This window comes from Accipiter gentilis, chromosome 13 (assembly GCF_929443795.1).
Source record: "Accipiter gentilis chromosome 13, bAccGen1.1, whole genome shotgun sequence".
In the NCBI taxonomy this organism is placed as follows: Eukaryota; Metazoa; Chordata; class Aves; order Accipitriformes; family Accipitridae; genus Astur; species Astur gentilis.
In genome coordinates this window covers 25,525,141-25,546,518 of record NC_064892.1, presented here as the reverse complement: position 1 = coordinate 25,546,518, position 21,378 = coordinate 25,525,141, and the positions used below count along the sequence as shown (strand labels likewise).

General features: G+C 40.2%; 1 protein-coding gene across 3 annotated transcripts in view; it reads right to left on the bottom strand.

Moving 5' to 3' along the window:
- The window catches only part of DIAPH3 (diaphanous related formin 3), a 242,630-nt gene extending 231,858 nt beyond the window's left edge, over window positions 1–10,772 (bottom strand). For all 3 annotated transcript variants that reach the window (XM_049815693.1, XM_049815694.1, XM_049815695.1), the window contains exon 1: window positions 10,335–10,772. In XM_049815693.1, coding sequence (XP_049671650.1) covers window positions 10,335–10,490 — 156 coding nt within the window. In that variant the 5' untranslated portion in view covers window positions 10,491–10,772. The remainder of the gene's footprint in view (window positions 1–10,334) is intronic.
- Between the last annotated feature and the right edge of the window lie 10,606 nt (window positions 10,773–21,378).

Here is a 21,378-nt window from a genome sequence, read left to right as displayed (position 1 = left end):
TTTGTCTTCACCAAGTCAACAATACTTAGGCATCATTACTTATGACATGTTCTCTGGCTCTTCCCTCAGAATTGAAGAACAATTTCATGTTAAATCAAATATTATCCCACAATAGCTCTACTCTGAATATTGTCACGAAACTGAGAAAGAAGCATCTGATGAATGGCTATGAAGTTAAAAATAAAAAGCAAGTGAAGTGTGAGGGAACACTCAGTACTCAGTGACCTAGTGTAAGTTCTACCATCAAACATAAAAAAAAAATTGGAGCTAGGTCAATATGAAATTTTATGACAATACCATTCCATGTTCTAACAGATGAGGATTTCTAATAAATGAAAACAACAACAAAGTGAAAATATTTCAATCCAGTCAGGAGACTGAAGATCTGTATCCCAGTGTTCCCATTGATGTTTTCCTGCTGCAGCAGATCAGGCTTTTGCCCCACACACTGCCATGGAGATGGGTTTTATGACTTGTTCCTCCCATTCTGCTAAATAGCTACAAACACAGCATGAGTGTTAATTTCTGTCATTTGCAAGAGCTCACAACTTTACATTTAGCAAGTTGTCAGTATAATACCTCTATCCTTAAGTGATCAAAACTGCAGAAGAAAACACTAACATATGGTCTTACACTGCAACTTGGTAGCAAAGAACATAAAAATTTATTCCTTTTTCATACACATGACTTAAATCACTAAGCCTTAAGCAATGCACAGATACTATTGTGAAGCTCCTCTAACATGGTAGGAAACCGAGTAATCTGCTTAGAATGAAAATCTTCTGCATTATCTGCCTTGAGGTGGAAGTTCACGATCCATGTCAAACTCACGTACATTCCACTAAACAGACACGGGAAGCAACAACATGAGATTCACTTCCATTTAGGAATAGATGTTGGATGTTCTGCAACTGCTTTGTACAAGACACCATCATCATTCGTGGAATCAAGGCAATATTTTTCAGATGCAGGTTTTGTTTTCTGAAAAAGGCAAAAGTGAATGGGATAGTTCAAGACAGTGTTGTACCTTTCAATTAAGCTGTGAAATTCAGCAATGGAATTTACTGTCATAAAGGGTGAAAAGTTCCCCATTTTGTATATCAGAACACCTCACTGACTCAGGCCATCTGACTAATTAGTGAAAAAAGACTACCATGCAACCAGTTAAGGATACCATAATGGTATAAGAAACTCAATATACAGATATGAGTCTCCTAAGCCTTCACCTTACTGGCTACTAGCAGTACAGAGTCTAAAAATACCAGCATAAGACCTCTTCCAGACAATGTTGTGGGGTCTGGTTCAAAAGTAACTGCTACAAGGAAGTACACCTACTTAACCAGCACTCATCTATCAACACTGGTGACATTCTGTTTGGCGATTTCTTTATAACGGAGGAGAAACCCCATGTGAACTACAACCTAACATTCAGATCTTTTAGCACTCTAATATTGAAGGGCTGAATGACTTGCAGGAAGACATCTCAAAAGACTTATTCTGTGAATTTTATAATACTTCTCAGTCAGAGCAGCTGGTTAAAACTAAGAACTGGGATGATCTTTTCCCCCCTCTCCCTCACCAAGTCCTTCTCTTCTGGCAAGGCTGTACAAAGTAAAACCAGTTGCCAACTTTCCTGGTCTTCTGTAGCATTCAAGGATACAGAGATGTAGAACATTACATGCGGTCTTAACAACAACAACAAAAAAATATCTTACCACACTGGATCTTTTAATGGCATTACATTTAGCAGAGTGCTGTGACTCAAGAACAGGAGTGTATTTTTATTCTTGCCAAAAAAACACATTTCTAGTAAGGGGAAAAAATAACTAGACCATAGTTAGGTAGAGGTTGGAGCACTTTACTACCACAGTAACATATTTTTATTTTCAGGCCTGGATATATCCGTTCACAGAAGTAAGACATACTCTGCTCAAGTGAACAGGTTGCCTTAAACATACGCCTGCAAGTAAATAGATGTGGCTTAAGTAATATTCCTATAATATTCAGTTACTGTTAAAAACACGATATGAGCTTGCAGATGGATGAAATGGATGAAAATACTAATATGGTATTCTGTGCCTTCCATGAACTCCAGAATAATAAAATTACTGCTTTTGAGAACATAGGAGCTATGTACAAGTATTCCTCTAGTCTGTTTATCATGTAGGAAGTAGATAAGCAAAATTGAAAAACAAATTAACGCTATTTTAAGTACATTGGCATCCTGTTTTCTAGTCAAAGGTATACAAAACCATGAAGAGATTAAGGAGTTAATTAGGATACCTCAGAAGTCCAGATTTCTAGGTAGCACCTACAGGTGGAAAAGCAGAAGTATCACCATTGCTTAGTCTTCAGCTATACAAGCACATCTATAAACAACTAACATTTTAAAACTACATTTTCCAGGATAACTTAGTTGTCAGTCTGGGACACAGAGGAAGAAGTCATTTTGTTTTGCAATTGAGAAGAAGCAGTTTAGTTAAAGCTAAGTCACAATTAAAAAGAAGCATATAGATGTATCATTTTTGAAGAAAGCAAGCAATCTGACATAGAATTACCCTTTATTGAAGATTATGTCTCTGGCATACTGGTAAATAACTGATTTCATTGCACACAGGATATACACATACATTCAGTGTATGGTACTGTGTTCTTGATAAGCTGTCAAAAGGCCCGATCTCAAAAACATCAAAGACAGTGAGAGCCTTAGAAACCAAAAGGTACACTGGGACACAAGAGCTGAGGTTCACAACACAGGCACAGCAACAAGACTACTCACAGAACAGAAGGAGCACTCTGTCTCTTGAAGAAGCCACATGTGACAACTTCTGCACCACCCAGCTAGGGAAAGTAAGCCAAATGCCATTTGGCTTCATATATATTCACAGTGAAGAATCTTATTGTCATACAGAAGAGGATGATCTTATGTTGCATATCCAAACAGTATTGTTGTCCGAAAAGTGGTGTTGTTTACCTAGTGTGCAAGACACCAATATACACACAGAGAAGTGGTATTTTATTCCATTTCATGTTTGCACAAAGATGGGGGCTAGGTGGTAATCCACAAAGCTAGCACCACTTATACCTAAATGGGCAAGCAATTTATACAGTTTAGCTTTACATATTTAGTTTCCAAAGTTGTTCCCCAAAACTATTATTGGTAGTCGCTTATCTGTGACAGTTTCTGTTGGGCTAAAGGTTTCCCCACTTCGAAATAAAGGTACAGTGTTCTTTTATTCTACAGCACATGCTCAAGGCAGGGGGGGTGGGGTAAGTCTTTGGTCTTGAATTGGGTCGGTGGTCATGATGTCCCCCTGCCGCCTTTACCTTTCCCCCAGTTACCGACATCTTTGCTGACTTCATGCCTATCAGCAATTATTCAACTTTTGGCACCTCATAGGGTAGGATTTTCCCTTCTCAGTCTTTTAGTTCTTCTTCAGGGGCACAGTTGTTAGCAAGGCATGCGTTCTTTATACAAAGGGTATCCTGTTTCACAACACCTTTGTGGCCTCTTTAAGGTGGCTTAAGTACATCAGTAGAACATACTGAAAGTTAATCTGCAAAACAGAGTTTAACAAAATCAAGTCATTGTCTATATAATTACCCCAGTCAACTCTAGGTAGAGATAGTGAAGTGAAGCAAAGAAGTGAGAAATGCCACCTTATCAGATCAACAGTACTAGTTTGATCTTTTGTGTCATTACATCTATTTCTCTATCTTTGCATATGCATATTTATAAACAAAATTCTATCTAAATGCAGTACAAACAGTCCAGGCAACCAGGCCCAGAATTCAGAAGAATGCCATCTTCTCAGATGAGACTCTAGTCTCATGTCTTCGGCATTTTTTCCTACCAACACTACAGCCCAGTGTGGCCTGGAAACAATGAAAAATAGCCTAATACAATATAGGGAATAGTCTGTATCATCTAAAAGTTTTGGCACTCAACCTAAAGGTGCAGCATCTACGTCCTCCACAAGTGCTCTTTTCATCATCACATAAGCACAGAGTGACATTGCTCATCTGACTTTCTGGATGAAAACAGCATGTTTAAAAAAACAGTATGTTTGGTACTTGAACTCAGATCATGCCTGGCAGGGATGGATATTGTTATTATGCCAGACAAGCAGACAAAGTCTGATTTGTTGATCATAAATGGAATCTGAAGACTGACAAGTACCCAGCCATATACCCCTGCGACATCAAAGCAGCGTTAGGCGTGCAAAGTAACAGGATCTCAGGCAGCTAAACAAGAATTTCAACGTGCATGCCTCCACTGCACTGAAGTACTTCAGTTTACAAAAAATAAAAAAAATCCCACAGCCTGGTATCGGAATCCTTTTGGGATATTCATTTTTGCCTTCCTTGCAGAAGAAAACAAAGAAACAAAACCACATATAATACCCCCTCCAAACCACAGCACACATGTACTGCTTCTTTGATACATTAAGAGCTTAGAGCCCACATGTAGCTGGGGGGGGGGGAGGAAGAGGTTTTGCAATGAGTTTTAGAAGAACTGGCCAACTTAAGCCTGAATGCCAAAATGACATATACAAAGACTAAAGATGTACATATAATCACATATTCCAGTCTGTATCTTTTTAAATTAGAAAGTGAGAAAGAACTCATCACACACTGCCATTAATTCTATCACCAAAAAGATTCAACACTAGCTGGGTTTTTCCCCAAAGGCTATTCTCCCACAGAAACACAACCAGAAGACTGAAGCAGGGATTGCAATGAAACCTGTAGACTCAGACAGGCATAAATTGGATGATTACAGTGAATGCTATTACTTTAGGATCTCCTTTGTCACAATATTCCCTCAGTAATTTTGCTACCTCAGTCTGTAAGCGCAATTTAGAAACTGCTGTATAACCCCACAGCTTTTCCTACTTTTAATTTCCAATATACTACTACAGCATTTATTTAATGGCTTTATCACAGAGTCTGTTGCTTGGAAAGCAGGCTGAAAAGCAATCAGGGGCAAAATTATCTTAACATGACAGTTTCTACACAGTGATATTCTTTAGACATTGATGAGTTAAATGCAAAAGTGGTGCTTACAGGTAAGATTATATAACAAAGTGCTAGAACACAGCACTAAAATTTAGTATCATAACACACAGTGTTAATTCATGCCAACAAAAATAACAGCATGAGGAATTTACAATTTTACAAAGCTGCAATAAAGTGTTTTAGGTAACATCTGTTCAGCAATCATTTCTTTAAAAGACTAATTTAGATTCAAGGTCTTACACTGCAGCGTAACTGCAGCAATAATTCAGTCACTTCGTAATTAAAGATATTGACACAGATCGGTCTTACCTTTCTACTCTATGCCAGAGAAATGTAAGTGCTTTTGCTCTTAACTACATCTTTCTTTGATTTACAGACACTGTTAAATGCAAGTGTTAATTTGTCTATTTTTAACAGATTGGTGCAAACAAGAAAGCCTTCTTGACTCATGTAAATTTCATAAAGAACTTAATCAAAAACGTAACCTGAAAGTCACTGAAGACAGGTCAATGGTATACTGAAATTAAAAGAAACACCTCTAGCTTGATCTAGAAATTGATCTTTTGAGGACTAGTGTGTCTACAAGTTCCAGTCCCAGTAAAATGCAATTCGAAGTCACATAATCTAGCACTCATTTTTATGATTTCCAAATATCTCCAAGGGGGGGGGGGGGGAATAAATAAAAATTTAAAGGAAGTGGCAGGCAACTGCTTTTACACCAAACCCCCCAGCAGATTTCAAGTTTCCTGATCAGTCAATGTATACATAGGAAAAAGGTATAATCTCTGCCATCCTTCAATTCACTTCCTTTTTTTAGCAAGCCCTAAACCTCAAGGGTGAATGTAAGAGCTTTCAATAAGCTGAAGTACCACAGTATCATAGAAAAACTTTTACCCGTTTAAGAGTCCTACTCTTCCAAAATCTTGGATCTGCTGAACAAAGCCAAGCTAGTATGTGCTTCAAAACTAGCCATCACTCCTTAAAAAATTTTTTTTAAACGATTCTGTAAAAGAACAGAAAGAACTGAGGCTTACACCTCATTCACTTCTTCTGAGAAACTAGTTTATTCAGAAAGGCAGTACTTCAAGATGACATTTGATTAGAATCAACCTCTGTTTATCCCAGACTCTTCCCCCCCCCCCCGCCAAATGAAATGGGATTTAAAAAGAGAGATTTATTCCCCCTGCTAAACAAGAATTTTCTTTGGAAGTAAAAAAAAAAAAATAGGTACACGTTAATGATGTCAACTTTGTCAACCAGCAATCCAATTTCACCTCAAGGTTTGTCAAGGAATCAAATTATTTTTCAGATTAGCATATCTGCTGTGACAGATCAATATGTTGCATTGATTGGAAGGGTCCAACCTGGAACTTATTTTCAAGCCTTTCACACTGAGGAAAATTAGACTAATACAATCTGGATGACTTGAGTTCACTGAATCTAACAGGCAATTTCATTCACATTTGACAAACATAAAAGAGATCAGCAATGTAATTCCGGTGACATGAACAAGTATGGCACTGTAAGTATCCCAAACACAGAAAAGGCTACAGCCCATATCTAAGACTGCATTACAGAGAATTCAAAGGGGTGAGGGAAGTTTTATGTATTCTGACACAAAACTAATTTAACTAATAAATATATATTGAAGAGGTATTATGGGAAGAGTTAGATGTGAGCGAGTCAAGACAGATAGAACAGAATCATTTAAGTTGGAAAAGACCTTTAAGATCACCGAGTCCAACTGTTAACCTAACACTGCCAAGTCCACCACTAAACCATGTCCCTGAGTGCCACGTATACATGTCTTTTAAATACCTCCAGGGATGGTGACTCAACCACTTCCCTGGGCAGCCTGTGCAATGCTTGACAACCCTTTCCATGAAGAATTTTTTCTAATATCCCATCTAAACCTCCCCTGCCAGAACTTGAAGGCCATTGCCCCTTGTCCTATTGCTTGTTACTTGGGAGAAGAGACCAACACCCACCTGGCTGCAACCTCCTTTCAGGTAGGTGTAGAGAGCGATGAGGTCTCCCCTCAGCCTCCTTTTCTCCAGGCTAAACAACCCCAGTTCCCTCAGCCACTCCTCATAAATCTTGTGCTCTAGACCCTTCACCAGCTTGGTTGCCCTTCTCTGGACGCGCTCCAGCACCTCCATGTCTTTCCTGTAGTGAGGGGCCCAAAACTGAACACAGCACTCGAGGTGCGGCCTCACCAGTGCCCAGTACAGGGGGACGATCACCTCCCTGCTCCTGCTGGCCACACTATTTCTGATACAGGCCAGGATGCCATTGGCCTTCTTGGCCACCTGGGCACACTGCCGGCTCATATCCAGCCGGCTGTCAACCAGCACCCCCAGGTCTTTTTCCACCAGGCAGCTTTCCAGCCACTCTTCCCCAAGCCTGTAGCGCTGCATGGGGTTGTTGTGACCCAAGTGCAGGACCCGGCACTTGGCCTTGTTGAACCTCACACAGTTGGCCTCAGCCCATTGATCCAGCCCGTCCAGACCCCTCTGTAGAGCCTTCCTACCCTCGAGCAGATCAACACTTCCACCCAGCCTGGTGTCATCTGCAAACTTACTGAGGGTGCATTTGATCCATTCGCCCATTTTGCAGGGGGGAGATAAATCATCTCCCCCTCAATAAAACAAACCAGTTTTGTAAGACAACAGGAGGTAGAGAGGAAGGAGAATTTACCAATTTTAGATTTAATAGCTAAGTGATAAATATTCTGTATTGCAATATCTTAGGGCAGAAATTTATGAAACGATAGAAAGAAAAGCGGATCTTATAGTACCCTTAAAGTGAACTACCCCAATCAAAGATGCTGGTTGATGTCTACAATTATTAGAGTAATTCTACCTGTACCACTGTGTATGTTTCTTTGCCAGAAACTATTAGCCAGGACAAGCCAGGGATTAGAGACTACAGTTCAAACGTTATAGTAGCTATACCAGGTCCTTGGGTTTTGCGGCATGGAGCAGCCTGCTGCTCTTTAGTAACCGCTAAATTCCACAGATGACATTTGTAAACTATACCACTTACAGCAGTTTACATGAAGACAGAGACAAAATCCTAAACTCTAATCAAGAAATATTCACCTCTTGACTCTTCTTAAGGTCACTCAGTGAGCTAATGGCATACCTCGAACACAGTGCATCATTCTTCAGCCCCCTATCAACACCTCAGGGCAAAATCTTTGCTTTAAGAGATCACTTAAAGATGAAAAGCAAGACTACTGTCTGATGTCAAATGGTTTTGAAAGTTGCAGTTTGAGAAGGCATTCTCATGAATTAAGGATATTTTCAGTCATCCCTGCTTAAAGAGTTTCAGAAACTGGGCAGGGGGAACTGGGACAAGACAAAATTTAAAAAACAACAACAAAACAAAACAAAAAAAAACACAAACCACACAAACAAAAAAAACCAACCCACCTACATGATAATCATACACCCTACAAAGCTAAGTCAGATACCCAAATTCAACTCCCTTTATTTTCTGTAGCTGGGTCAAAAATCAACACTGTGACCTCAAAAAGCCAGTCAGCTGATGCCCACATCTGCACATGCTCAAAACCACCCTTGCCTAGCCCAGGAGGTCTGGACATATATCAGACAAGCTCATCTGCACCAAAGACAAGGCCTTCTTGCACTGAAAAGACAGTCAGACTTCATATAAGAAAAAAAATCTCAATGGCTTGTATCACTTATCTGGCAGGGTAATACTCCCTATAAATTATTGTATTTCTATTTTAACACATCATTAGGGGAAAAAAAGTGAATATGATGGCAACACCCTATTTCTGTTTTAACATATAGTTAGGGAGAAAAGTGAAAATGATTGCAGTATCCTATTTGCATAAGAACTTAGCAGTTAAAGTATCAATAATAAGTAAAACCTCTTGACTCAGCACTCTTGTCAGTCTCAAGCACACACAAATCCATGTCTCCCAGTCCCCGCAGGGATAATCCAACCATCAAGTGTATACCTGTAACACTATCCAACCTTTTAGAATGGGCAGACTGTATAGGTTTTTACTCAGGGATGCTATAAAAAGCATGTCCAGCCATTTCACCTGCATGACTAAAATGCATGTATCCCCAGTAGATACGTAGCCAGTTAGGAAGACAAGCAAACAGTTCTTGGTCACAGTTTCATATATGCCCATTCTAACAAGAAAAAACAGGCACAAGGACTTGGTTCAAACAGCAGTTTGTGCAGGCACAATATGAAAAGGATTCCAGGAAAGGACTGCCGGGAGCAAGTTGTGACCTTCCAGAACAGGTTTGGCCACCCTACAGTTTGATACCGATTACCTAATTTTTTTGAACCTGTGCTCAAGTGCCAGATACTCAAGTACCAAATATGACACAAAGATGGCTTAGAATCAAGAATCTACTGTATGTTATGTATTATAGTATCTATTTTGTAAGCATATAATACAGCTTAGAGGAGGTGGGCTCAGAGCCGGCTGAACATAGACTACGATGTACATCACCTGAATATGAGCATGGGATGCATCTGCTCTGCACGTGGTGGATACAAGACCTGTAGAATATATGTTTGTCCCAGCTTTAATACTTGGAAATTTCATGACGACGAAACAAAAACTGGCTATTTCTGGGTGGTTTTTAGTTAAAGCACATCTTACAGATGCGTTATCTTGTGGACAATTATTAGCCATTTTGAGTTTCCCAGTTTCTTAGTGTGCTAGCCAACGGCTTGTAAAAGCAGGGCTAGGGAGGAGAACTTTACTATGTCCCTTATATTCAAAGACTCAGTTTTTCACTATACAGTTGACATCACCAAAATTTAAAAAAAAGAAAAAAAATCCCAGTTCTGTTAAAAGTAACATCGTTTAAGAGCTAGAAGTCTGTTCTGTTCCCCTTACGCCTGTAGCTGTCAAACAAGCACATAAGACAATAAAGCTTTATGATGACGAGGAGAGACCTGAAGACTTGCTGCCAAATAAAGGCAGGTCCTTTCGGGCAGGCAAGGAAGAGGAGAGCTGGAGCGGGCAGGCTTGTCCTTTGTAGCCCATTTGAAGTCCACGGCGCCGTCTCGTAGCCCGCCTATTCCTACCGGGTCTCTCGGGGGAGCTCCAGATCAGTGACCAGCCCCGGGGGAGGGTGCGGAGGACCGGCCCGCCGCACGGTCGGGCCCGAACGACCCGGACCCGGCAGGGAGGCGTCCCGCCGGGCCGGGCCCGACCGTGCGGGGCCGGGCCGCCGACAGGCCCACGCCTCAGGCAGCCCCGCCGCGGCCGCCCCAGCGGGGATGGGGGGGGGGGCGGCTCGGAATCGACTCGTACTTACGAATTTGGGCTTCCTGCCGTCCGCCGTCTCCTCAGGGCCGCCGGCGCTCCCGGCCCCGGGCGGGCCCTTCCGACGGAGCCCCTTGTTCTCCCGCCCGCCGCGACCCGGCGGCGAGGACGGGGCGCAGTAACGCGGCCGCGGCCGCCGCGGCTCCATAGCCGCGCTCGGGAGAGAGGAGGGGAGAGGATGAGGGAAAGACCGCGGCCCGCGACCGGGCCCAGGCCCGGCGGCCCACGGCCGACCTGGGCGCCTGCGATTAGCGCGGCTTAGCTGGGCTCGGCCGGGCAGGGCGCGGCGGGGGGAGCTCAGGGCTAAAGCCGCCGCCGCCTCAGTGCGGCAAAGGATTTAGCGAAGAGCCTCTAATCCCGGCCGCCGGCGGCTGTCCCCGGCCGCGGCACCGCCACGCCGCAGCACCGGGAGGAGAACGGGGGCGAGGGGGGGGGGGGGGGGGGGGGGGAGGGGGAGGCCAGGGCGCGCGCTCCCAACGGCCGCTCCCCGGCGCCTGTCAGAGCTGAGGAATGTCCCGCCGTCCGAATCGTCCCGCCACTGCCGGTCCCCGCCCCCGGACTCCCCGCGCCAGCCAATCCACGGCGGCAGATTGGAAACGGCGCTTTCCGGTTGGCTGGCCTTCTGCCAATCTCCGGTGAATCAGCTGTTCTCCGCAAAGCGCCGGCGAGGAGCCCCAGTGACCGCACCTGTTCGTCCGCGCCCCGCCCCTCCCTCCCTTCCCTCCGGACTACATGTCCCAGAGAGCAGCGCGGCCCATGCCCGCCCAGGGAGACGGAGCTGCGCGGCGCATTGCGCGGCGGGAGTCGTAGTCCCGGCCCCGAGCGGGCGAGGCGGGGGTCCGCGGGGGCCGGTGCGGGTTCTGTGGGCGTACGTGGGTTTTCCTCAGGGTTTGGGGCGTCTTGTTTCGGTTTGGCCCCCAGGAAGTTTCATGCTGCCACGTAACGGCGGCGGCGGCGGCGGTTTCCCTGTCAGCGGGGGGCGAATGCCCGCGCTCTGAGGCACCACCGCCTCTTCCGCCTGAGGGGTTAAGGTACACCTCCACCCGCTCAGGAAGGTCCTATTTCTTTGCCTCCCGGGTCCTGCCGTGTCTTCTGAAGGATATGATCACCCGCAGCCGAAGGACGGGACGGGTCCCTGATCTCCTTGGCCTAGGGTGCCGGTTTCCAAAGCCTGGTTTTGTTAATTCTGGTTTCAGACGTAGAGCCGCTGTTTGACAGGTGAAAACTTGTTCATCTGTTTCTATTGAGCTTTTTTATGTATTTAGAGCCCTGATTTTGTATATGTAAATACACACTTTAATATACTTTATCTGTACTTAATACTTCTATAAATTTTATACCATTTTGCTGGTACTGGGATAAAGAAGCAGAGTAACACGGGAGAGACGTAGGCCCTGTTCAAAACGATGGCAGCATTTCCACGGACCTCTTCAGGCCAGGATTTTGTTCTGTGACCAACACAGTCTTTGTGGAGGAGCTGTTACTAGCAAGGCCAAAAGAACAGGCGTACCTACGTTCTGTATTTGTTTAATGCAGTCCCTTGTTTTCTGCCACAGAAAGTCCTCCAAGACTCTGTGGTTTGGGGGGAAGCGAATAAATAGAGATTTCATTACTCTATAGACTAGCAAATTGTATATGCCTTAGAGAATAATTGAATTGTCATTAATACAATCCATACTTTCCATTTATCTTATGTAGTTAGAATAATGATGCAAACTGGAGACGTACATAGGGGAAAATCTATTTCCAAATCTCAGCGTTAGGTATTATTAAGAAAAAGAAGGCTAACAATCAGCATTCGAATCTCTAGAGTATTTTCCAAAACAGAACAAGTTTCATCTTTTTTTTGCTATTCAGTAAGAAAAACAGTTAGGTTTCCATACTGGTTTTATCATTTTGAGTTGTCTTGAATACAGTGAAAATAAAATGCTCCCTCCAACAGCTGCATTCACTTCTTCCACATAATTTGAGGGGCTTTCATTCCAGTGCAATGACATCAAAAGAATAAAGAATTCAATCCTTCAGCATGACTTACTTACACAGGCAGTGACCTACAAAATGTAGTGACGACTACTACTACACAGAGCTCTGGTGAAATGTAACAGAATTCAGTCCCAAACTGGACCTTTGCAGGACTGGGATTTAATGCTAGGGAGCCATGGGGCAATGTAGAGTGGATGCTAGAATTATCTGTATACGTTAAACTGTTTGTCCTTTGGCACATTTCTATAGATGTTTTGTACATTTATATTGGAATTCTTTGTGGAGAGTATAATTAGCACAGCACTGTTTAATGTCATGGTTAATGATTTCCTGGAACATTTGATTAGAAAATTAATCAGCCTATGTATGTGTATGATAAAGCTGTTTAAATGGACCTCCTAATTGCACTGTAGTAGAACACAATGGCTTGTGCCAATATATCACTTTCAAGGTACTGTATTGCAATAATAGAGAAACACTAAAGGAAATAATTTATCAGGCCGTTTTACTAAGCCAAAAGTAAATGTTAGTACTTTTGATCAATTATTATTATTTTATGCTACCCCTCTTGTGCTTGTTAGGTTCTTCACAGAACAAATACACCCTTCCAACAGCTTAGTTGGCCAAGATTAATCATGACTGAGGAAAAAATTGTGAGAAAGAAATGAATCTGTAATACTATAATTGTGCAGAGATTATACTTAGTCATAGCATGCATATTGTCTGCGGCAGGCATATAGCTTGGCAATTTGGCATTATTTTTGTTCTGGAATGAGAATTTTTAAATTTTAAAAGTCTGAGACAAAGTCAGTGCATAAAGTTAAACATAAAGATATTTGCAAAACTGGTCCTTTAGATTGATGGATTTAATTAGGCTCTTCCCATTCTGTTCCACCTCTTTTTTTTTTAAATATACTGTAACTCAGGTCTTAAACCAGAAAGGAAAAAAAAAATAATACCCTCCTAATATTCATTGTTCCAGGGAGGCAGTTTTTCAAATAAATCCCTGTGCATAGCATTTGTAAGCTGGCTTTTGACTGAGTTTAGGCAGTTCTCCATATTTCATTTGGAGACGCCTAGTTCTTTCCTACAAGAAGATGATAAAACAGTTAATTAACTGTTCTTTAATTAGGTTCATCCTCTTAAACTGTCACATAAAAGTTATGAAGGATTTCGTGAGCAATGTTGTTGTTTTTATACAGCAAGCATGCAAGTTTAACTGTCTTTATTACTAATGCTATTTAAGTATTCTGACAAGCAAAACCTTCCAGAGCCACAGTTCCTGTGTCTTGGCAGAAGCAAGGCAAATGGCAGACAGACGTGTCTTTTCCGGAAAATAGTTTCTTCTTTCTCTCATGAAAAGCACCAAACAGGCCATTCTACCCCAAATCCCTCAAACTTGCATAGCTATTTGTAAGTTGTACCAATTGAATATGTATCTTATACCTTTCCTAACATCTTATTCAAACAGTTAATAAAGTAGTTAAACCAAGTTACAGGATTGTTAACTCATAATGCTGATAAAAATTGCATTGGAAAAATACGGCCTGTCTTCATGTCTTTCAGAGACAATTGATGCTGTTTTATCTAAGGAACTCTTTAACAGTTGCATTTTCATATTGCAACAGCAATCATTAATAATTTAAATGTATTACAATATAATATCCTTAAATGTAACCTCTGGATAAGATGTTATTTAATTTTGACAGCATGGAGGGTTCGCAAAGCATATTATTCCATTATTAAGATAATGGGTAGATAAAAACTCAAATGGTTCATCTAGTCTAGTCTATTAACTTTACTAAGGAACCTGGCAGTTAACAAGTTATCATACTAATAGATGAACAAATTTATGTTACAGTTATGAGAAAATTCATGCTCTGTTCAAGTAATAAAGTATTACTGAAGAAAATTTACTATGTTTTTTCCTGTAAAACAAACAGCTAGAATTCTTGTGGGTTTTTGAACATCATTTGATTGGATTTAGTCACTGTCATTGCCATTAGACTAGTATATGTTATCTCTGCTATCTGTTTGGGGCATAGACTAGGAAAATCCATAGCTAGAACTCTGTGCCGGAAGATCGTGGTTATCAATCAGAAAAAGGAAGCAACTAGAAATTTGCAGCCTAATAAGATACTAGCCTGAAGTTCTTAGAAGGGAAAAAGCTATTAGACATTTTCTGATGTACAGTTATGGTTATGAACTTAGTTATGAACGGTTACAGAGTTATAAGTCCACTAAAATGTGACAAAAAGGAGTTTGTGGTTTACTAGTCTTTTCACAGTTGAATTTGTACTTTGCTTAAGCTCATCATCGAGAAAACTTCTCTTTGTCATGAATCTGCTTAAAGGGAATCTGAGAACGGAGTTTAGGATAAACCCTGAAAAATAGTCATTTTCTTTGAGGTTCTTTCTTGGTAACAAGTTCGGTTTACTCATGCAATGCTTTAAGAATGTTACTTGTCTTATGATGCTTCTTTTTTAAAATCTTGCTTTTACTCATCTGTCTGACTGCCCAGTGTGCTACATACAGTTGGAAATACTCAAAACACTTCTTTACCATCATTCACTGGCACCCTGGCACACAAGTGTGTGTGTGCTAGTTACTATTTATTTCATACTTCTGAATATTTTAGGTGGAAGTAAGGCCTTATGACAGAACAGATAATTAAAGAAAATGCTGTCTTACCTGGTATGTTGATTTGTCTGTAGAGACAAGCAGCTTTGAGCCATTTGGGTCACAGACTTGGTAAAGTTGAACTAGTCAGAGCTCTTGGCACATGTATTTCTTGTCTCTTAAAAATCTCTGAACTAGTATCTTCTGAAAACAGTTGTTTTCTTCCCTTTCTCATAAAAAAAAAAAGTATTATGGTCATATTTCTTGCAATTCATTTTTGCTACCAACAGAAGTACTTTCAGAAACCAGAATCTTGTTGACTTTGATCCCAATTCTTTATTGCTAGGTGTCTTGGTCAGTCACAATCGGTTATCAGTGTTAAGTATCGATGCAATATGTATCTTGCACCAGTTATAAAAAACATTCAGGTTTTAGAGAAACACAAAGGACATCAGGGGTCTTTTTCAGTTATGCATGGCATAAAAAAAAGACACTTAAAAAAAGATGTATTTAAAGGACTCAACCTAGAGTGAAGCTTTCACTGAGATTTGTCTTTAAAATATTTTTATACGTTTTAAATTACTACATGGGAGTTATTACTGAGGAAAACAACACAAATAGATTTAACAGATTCTGAAGGTATAGCTGTATAGCTGTCCTTACTCAAGAATGTACAGATGAGAAAGGCATCCCTGAAGACAGCATATGTCACAATCCTGTTATTGATTTTTATATCAGTCATAGCTTTTTGAAATGTCAAACAAAATTTTACATGCAATGGATTTATTTTCTCTCTTTTCTAGCTAGAATTTAAATGAAGGACTTTCAGAAGCAGCTGTAGTCTGAATAAAGCCATTCTCCTTTCTGAAGCTTTCAAAGTCACCCTATTAAAGGTGAGTATATAAGAAGTAAGAAGGTAGTTTGCTTCATCAGTTTATTGTGGATTACATGTTGCTAGTAATTTCTCACAAGATATTTTAGGCTAGTCTCTCATTCAAATGAAGAAGTTTAGTATACCTCCTTCAAGATACTGTCTAGATGGGAAAAAATCAGTAAAGTAGTCCATTATACAATTCATCAAATGGATCTTTATGAGGATATTGGAGATGTGATTTGTGGCACTATTTAGGATACATTGAATGCTACATTATTATAAAGTTCAGGTTTGTAATTGAATTATGAAGCAAATTACCTTCAGTTCTAACTTTAGTTGAAGTGACTAGGCCAAACCTGACAGCCAATATAAATTATAAATTTTAAGTGGTCTGAGTGTCATGGGGTGCAATAAAGGCTATGTTACATAATTTTATACTTCATGTGGTATTTTCAGACCCACCTCAGGAATTAAATAAGCCGCTCAAACCTTGTCTCTTCTACCATTACGGTATTAAATGATCCTAATAAGATTATTACAAATAGTTAATTTTTCCCAAAAGAAAATAAAAATGTTTCCAGAGGAGAAAATTGTGATGAAGTTTTTTTGTGAACGTAACAGTCTGCAGTAGTGTGATCAAGTATAGAGATTTTTCAAGGCATTTACTATAAAGTTTGTAAGGCTTATGTCAGAATGCTGGGATGTAATTATCTTCCATTACTTCTTGAATAACTCTCTGAATTCCTCATAGCTTTCCTTTTTTAATATACTTCTGTCTTTTTTTATGATTCACTTCCCAAATTTCTTCTAAGATTCTGTCTTTCATTTTCACTTGTGGTAATTTATATTACTTTCTACTAGGTCGTGATACTGTTTGCTTTCAAAAATCCCTTATTTTCCTTTGACAAATGTATCATTTTGAGAGAGAGATATATATATAAAACCACATATATGTATATTCATATATAATGCTTTTTATGAGTTAGTTACGTATTGAGGAAGTCTCAAAATGGACTATCATTTGTTTATATAGCTTTTATTTCTCTCTGACTGATTTTCTTATTCTAATCCATCTTTAAATTTCTCATTTTAGTTTTTCCTCTTGCAAGAATAATGATATAATCATCTCATGGTTACTGCAACTTAATATTCAGCTACAGTAAGTACTGTGCATGTACATTAAGAAAAATGCTTCCTGTCATTTCAAAAATATATATATATCTCATTTTGGGAAATTCCTGAATATATTCTATATGAAACAATCAGCAGTTTTGTGGGTAACAGAAGTCACTCTTTTGCTATGCAATCTGTGTATTGCTTTTTGATCCTCTGTTCCTTTGCATGTTTCAGTGAACAACCTGATTTTTAATGGCTCTTTAGCACATGTAGTCATATGCTTCTACAATCAGAGTGCAATGTGCTATCTTCCTTATGTTATATAGAAGCTTAATCTCTTGTCATAGGAAGATGAAGAACATAATTTGAAGGTGTACTTTGTATCACAAGTACTCCTCCAGTGCAGCATAGCTACTAAGCTAAGTTTGTTCTAAGAAGTTTCTTAAGTGGCAGTTTTATGACAAGTGTGAATCAGAATAAACTTTGTAAGTTTCCATTTTCCTTCACATATGTTATAATAAACGAAAGCTGTTGGTTAAGAAAAATGAATGCTTTCACTTATTTTCAAAAAATACTTCTGCAGAAGCGAGGGAGATGATTATGTTCAATTGTGATATAGAGGTTATCCCATAGGACCTAGAGATCTAACTAACGCTCAGCTATTTGTTTGGAGGGGAAGGCGGATGAGAGAAATTGTATTGTGATCATTACAGGAGTGCCTCTCCGCTGGCAGTGGATGACAATAACCTCTCAGGATGTTTCTGGTCCATTGTACCATGACCTGACAACAGAATGAAGACTACCGAAACCAAAATGTATTTGCCCAGAAAAACACAGGCCAGTTGACATGGTTTCTGTTACCCTATAAATGGAAAATAGAGAGAGAGCAAAATCTCAGCCTCTGTGTAAGTGTCAGGGCATGGTGATAGCCAGCTCTCCCTAGGGGACGGCGAGCCGAGGCAGATACCATGGCTGGCAGGGCAAGGGGCCTCACTAGCCAGGGCCCATCCCACCACCCCCAAGTGAGGCAAGAAAGACCAGCCCGGGGATGGTAGCCAGGTTCAACCAATAGTCCAGACTATCAGGCAAGTTTGTGATGATGAGGCAGGTCTGAGGCCAAGCCAGAAAGTCAGGCCAAAGGTCAGGGTCAGGATCAGGTCCAGTGAAGGTATCAAGGGTCAGACACAGTCTAGCGATGAGGGGAGCGTGTCCACAGTGATGAGACAGGTGAAGCTTGGAAGTCATGCTGCACATCAGGATCAACAGGGTTCATGTCTGGCAGAGTGAAGGTCTGTCCTTTTTTCTGTGATGTGGTATGATACGTACTGGAATCCATCCTGTTTGTGTATCCCATGAGTGGCTTCATGAGGCTTAAGATCTTCGTTTGTTACTTCTACAGCCACCATGAATCTGAAAGAAAAAAACCCATGATTATGTGTCCATCAGTCTCTGAAAAATAATGTAATTCCTTATCCCCATCTGTCTACAAAACTGTGTTCCTTTTAATTCATGAGTTCGTTTCCCCTTGTTTTGAACAACCATGGTGGTACCAGTGAAGAGGAAATATCCTCAAAGAAGTTAGGATAACCTTTGACAGGATTAAAAATCAAGCAGGGAGTCATCAGGGAGTCAATCATTGTACCCTACTAAGTGCTCATAAAGTTGTTATTTACCATTATGTTGTGTGAGTTTCAAATCTGGACGTCAGATAGATGCATGTTTTCCAGCTAGAAAAGCATCAACAAAGACTTCTTTTAGTCCCATTAAAAGAAAGGGAATATGAAGACCTGCACAGGCTTGCAAAATGCTGACTGTACTGGGGGATTAATAAAGGCAGCCAAGCTGTGATAAACCAGATATGTGATTTGGATGGATGATATGTACTTTCAAAACAGCTTTCTTTATGTGAACTACAACATGGAAAAAGGAAGAATGTTGTCCCAGAGGTGGTTCAAAGCATGCACGGTTAAGAGCAGTACACTGATGAACTCTTTTGCATTCTTCACTGGAAATAAGAATAGAGCATCAAGATACAGGATTGTCTGAAGAGCAGAATGCAGGGCAAAGAGCTCAGCAGCATGAACAGCAGGCAGGCTTATGTATGGAATGGTGCTGAGAACTGGCTGTTTAAGGGTACTGATCCCAAATAAAACTGCATTGCTTATGCATATCATGAGCTTGACTCACCTACCCTCCACCCCCGACAGCAGTGTCATTCACTGTAAGACTCTTGGTCCCTGTAGTGATTGGTCCTAGTTCTACTTAGGTGATGTGACTTCTCTGTGGCCCTGCATGTCACAAGTCAGTAATGATATTGAGGATAAGTGTCCATATACCTGAAATGAGAAAGTATTTCCAAGTACTATGGTCCTATAAAACAAATAAGATATGGGGAGGGTTTGTAGCATTTATCCATAGGGGAGATTCATATCCTCCAGCTTAGGGCAATCTAAAAGTTAAAGAACTAAGCTAAACTCTTTCTATGATTAATGAAGTAACACTTAACTGAAGCTCTCACTTTAGCTAATGAAGAGAAACTAGCATCTACAAAAGGCAGTTCATCCATTCTTAAAATATGAATCTAAAACAAATAGAAAGAAGAACCTCTGGAGATCCTTCTCTGTCTTCACTGACTATACAAGATTCTTCAATACCTGGCTTAGACTAGATGAGTACCTTTTATATGCTGAAGGCAGGTGAGGTAAATCTCATTTTCTCAAACTATTCTGGGGACTTCAATTTACAGTCAATAAATTCACTCCCTTTCACTAGATTTTATTAGACATGTTCATACTATTTCAGCAAATGGAGAAATATTTAAATAGCAATGTTAATAACTCCCTGGAATTAACAAGAAAACTCTCTTGTGATCCTCAGAGAATAAAACTTTGAATAATCATACTTCCAAGATAATCTGCACATCTTTGACAATAGTTTCTGGTAGTCTAAAAATTGAAGACAGATTTTTTTTTCCCCAAAGGATTAATGACTACTTCCCTTACTCCTTTTGCTGCAGTCTGTTATCATTATGGATATTAAACTGCTTCAAAGACTGTGGGAAGTGTTAAGTTGCAAATATACTCTCCTGTTGTACAGACTTACTTGGATGGCGATTAAAAGGATTGATGCTGCTACCAACCTAAATGTTCTAGCACATTTTCTTGACAAAATCTGTTCCATCTTTCTGCTTCATCTTCCCCCCTCCAGCGACCTTTTCTATTACAAAATATTGTTTCTTCTCACTTGCAAAACTTCCCCTTCAACCTCGGAAACTTTTGGAATATGAAGAAATTAACTCTCTTCTCTAATCAGCGCATGACAGCAGTCTCATCATTAATTTGTTAGATTTCTAAACAGGTACCTTTGAGCATTCTTCCCACATGGCACTCACTCTATGACGAAGTCATCTCTAAGCATCCACAAACAACTTAATTATTCCATTTCAAATCTTTCTTTAGAATTCTCCTTTGCTGGTATGCCCACAGAAATGTAGATTTTAATTACAGCCTCTCTCACTGTTAGGTGCTGCTTCTGATCTGGTATCTATTTCCTATCTCTCTTCTACAAAGAGACAGCAAGCTTTTGGGGCATTCCCTTGTTTCCATCCAAAACACTTACAGCTCTAGGACCCTGGCACTTTACAATAATAAACATCTTGACTAATACACAGAGCCTGATACTTGTGTTATGTGCAAAAACTAGAACACCTAAACTCTGTTTGATTTCTAGAATTTCTGAGTTTCTGCCTGCATTTACATGGGAAAATTCACCACAACAGATATATCAGAATAAAAAATACTTGCTTTCCAAACTTAATGTTCCACTCTTCACATAGGGCAAAAAGTCACTAAGTACCTGTTGTAATTTGTCAATGTTCACCATATTTACCAAATGATCCGTATTTTATAGTTGACATTGTTCAATACAGCTTTCAGGCTTGTGGTATTTTATAGCTTTGAACTATACATGTGCACAATCTCAGAATTGACTGTTTTATCCCCATGTCTATTAGTATGACTTGTGAGAGGAATTTGAGATGGATATAATTATCCATTTATGCTTTAGGTAGAAACAGAGGAAAACTTGGCCTGTGTGTCTAGAACCGAAGTCTGTCATTGTACAACCATTTCTTTTAAATTGGGAGATTATACAAGCTATATTCATTCAGATGCAGTCTTATGTAAATCATGGCTTTGCAATCACTTAGGAGTTGTATCACATTAATCCACAGTGACAGTGTTCAACAGAGTCTAGAAAGTTGTTTGATTTTACACTTTGTAAATGACAGTTCTTGATTTCCTGTAATATTTCGGATCACAGACAAAACCTTGTTTCAGTAACTACATATTAGCTGGACAGTTACAGATGAAATGCAGAATTGTTGTGGTTGGGTGATATGATCAACATTCATCACAACCTAATAACAATGATTTTGAACATCTTA